Consider the following 2,058-nt stretch of genomic DNA (forward strand, 5'->3'; position numbering starts at 1 on the left):
ATACCAACCAGTGGCCATTTTAAGGAATTTCTATGAAGATAATGTCACAATCCAATCCATAAGAGAGAGCATTGCTGTAGGCTTTGACAAACTATTTCAATGTATAGATGAGATTCAACATGCCCTTCACTGCCGGCATTATTAGGCCTGAGGGGCATTTTTTCAGCTTGCCAGAAGTGCTGCTGTTTATTATAGCGCAGAAGTTTGTTAGGTGATGAATTGGTGTTAGCATAGAGGAACATTTCAAGAATCCACTAGGAGACAATGTAATAAACCTAAGCTGGGCTTTCATACAGAAGAGACGGAACTCAAGAGAATGCATGTCTATCTGTCTCCTGTCAGATGTGAGACTCTATCCTGGGTTGTCTGACTGTAGCCTGTGGAGTATTCATACTTCTTTTAGGTTCTTAGAGGGCATAACACTTAGAAGAGTAGATGACATTTGAGGCCGTAGGGCCTCATAAGTAGCCTTGATCAGAAATATCACAGCTCATTTTGCCAAATTACGTCACTCACGGTACCCTTCTTTCCTCAGACCCTGGTCCCTGCTGCTGTCGACAAAGGTCATCATGTCTCAAAAACAGGAGAAGCCATGCTGTACATGTGAACAGTGCTCTCACAGGCTTGGTGAAGCTCCGGACCTGGACAATACACAGGGCAATCAATCTCTGGAGGAAATCGTTCCCTCTCCCTCCACGCTTCCAATGGCTAATAACCTAGAGGAGGTTCATGATGCTGAGACACTCAGTAATTCCCAGGGTCCTCCAATAGCTGATAACTTGGGAGAGGTTTGTGATGCTGAGACACCCAGTAATTCCAAGGGTCCTTCAATAGTTGATAACCTAGGAGAGATTTGTGATGCTGAAACACCCAGTAATTCCCAGGGTCCTCCAATAGCTGATAACTTGGGAGAGGTTTGTGATGCTGAAACACCCAGTAATTCCCAGGGTCCTCCAATAGCTGATAACTTGGGAGAGGTTTGTGATGCTGAGACACCCAGTAATTCTCAGGGTCCTCAAGATGAGCATCCCTCTACCATTTCTGCTTCATCAACATCATTGAGAAGCTCCAACAGCGAAGAAGACAAAGGTAAACCAAGCACTTGTGAGATTCTGTCATGTATTGTGAATATTTGCAGAGGTCTTCTAATCAAGAAAGCAGATTTCCTGGTGGATTTCCTGCTGATTAAATATAGAAACAAAGAACTGATTACAAAGGAAGAGATGCTGAATGTTGTTATGGAAGAGTACACAGACTTCTTTCCTGAGATCTTCATGAGAGCTACTGAACGCCTAGAAATTATCTTTGGTCTGGATCTGAAGGAAGTGGATCCCGGCAGCAACACTTATGCCCTTCACATCAAATTAGGCCTCACCTACGACGGGCTGCTGAGTGAAGTAGAGGGTATGCCGAAGACTGGCCTCCTCATGCTTATCTTGAGTCTAATCTTCATGAAGGGCAACAGGGCCACTGAAGAGGAAGTCTGGGAAGTTCTCAATATGACAAGGATATATTCTGGGCAGAAGCACTTCATCTTTGGGGATCCCAAGAAGCTCATCACCAAAGACTTGGTGCAAGAAAAATACCTTGAGTACCAGCAGGTGCCCAACAGTGATCCCCCACAGTATGAATTCTTGTGGGGTCCACGAGCCCACGCTGAAACAACCAAGATGAAAGTCCTGGAGTTTGTGGCCAAGGCCCAGAAAACTGACCCAAGGTCTTTCCCATCCCAGTATGAAGAGGCTTTGAAAGATGAAGAAGAAAGAGCTCAAGCCAGAGCTGCAGCCATCCCTGGAGATACCCCCATGGGCAGGGCGAGTTCCATAAAGCTGTCCAGAAGTTCCTCTTACCCCTAGTGATATCAGGGATAGCTCTTCCACGTGATGTTAGAAAGCAATTAGTCTTTTAAATATATAGGCAACCAATCATATAGTATGTGTCGCACCCTTTTCCTTATGAATCAGGGTAAAGTCTCTCTCAAGGAGGAGTGATAGGGAATGGCAAAGGACACACTGACAAAGGAGATTAATCAGAACTGGATTTGACAAGCACTGTGGC

The 2,058-nt window shown here is 45.1% G+C and overlaps 1 protein-coding gene across 1 annotated transcript; it reads left to right on the forward strand.

The window, feature by feature from the left end:
• Positions 1-704: 704 nt before the first annotated feature.
• LOC102871423 (melanoma-associated antigen B16-like) lies at positions 705-1,856 on the forward strand. The gene has a single exon (XM_006881854.1). It carries the CDS (start codon positions 705-707, stop codon positions 1,854-1,856), a length of 1,152 nt encoding a protein of 383 aa, XP_006881916.1.
• Positions 1,857-2,058: the final 202 nt, after the last annotated feature.

Source organism: Elephantulus edwardii, unplaced genomic scaffold (genome assembly GCF_000299155.1).
Source record: "Elephantulus edwardii isolate Elephantulus edwardi_28Jun2011 unplaced genomic scaffold, EleEdw1.0 scaffold00016, whole genome shotgun sequence".
NCBI classification, from domain to species: Eukaryota; Metazoa; Chordata; class Mammalia; order Macroscelidea; family Macroscelididae; genus Elephantulus; species Elephantulus edwardii.

Bases quoted from the DNA above. Each gene is read 5' to 3' on its own strand.
- LOC102871423 (XM_006881854.1), top strand. From the start codon at position 705: ATGGCTAATAACCTAGAGGAGGTTCATGATGCTGAGACACTCAGTAAT.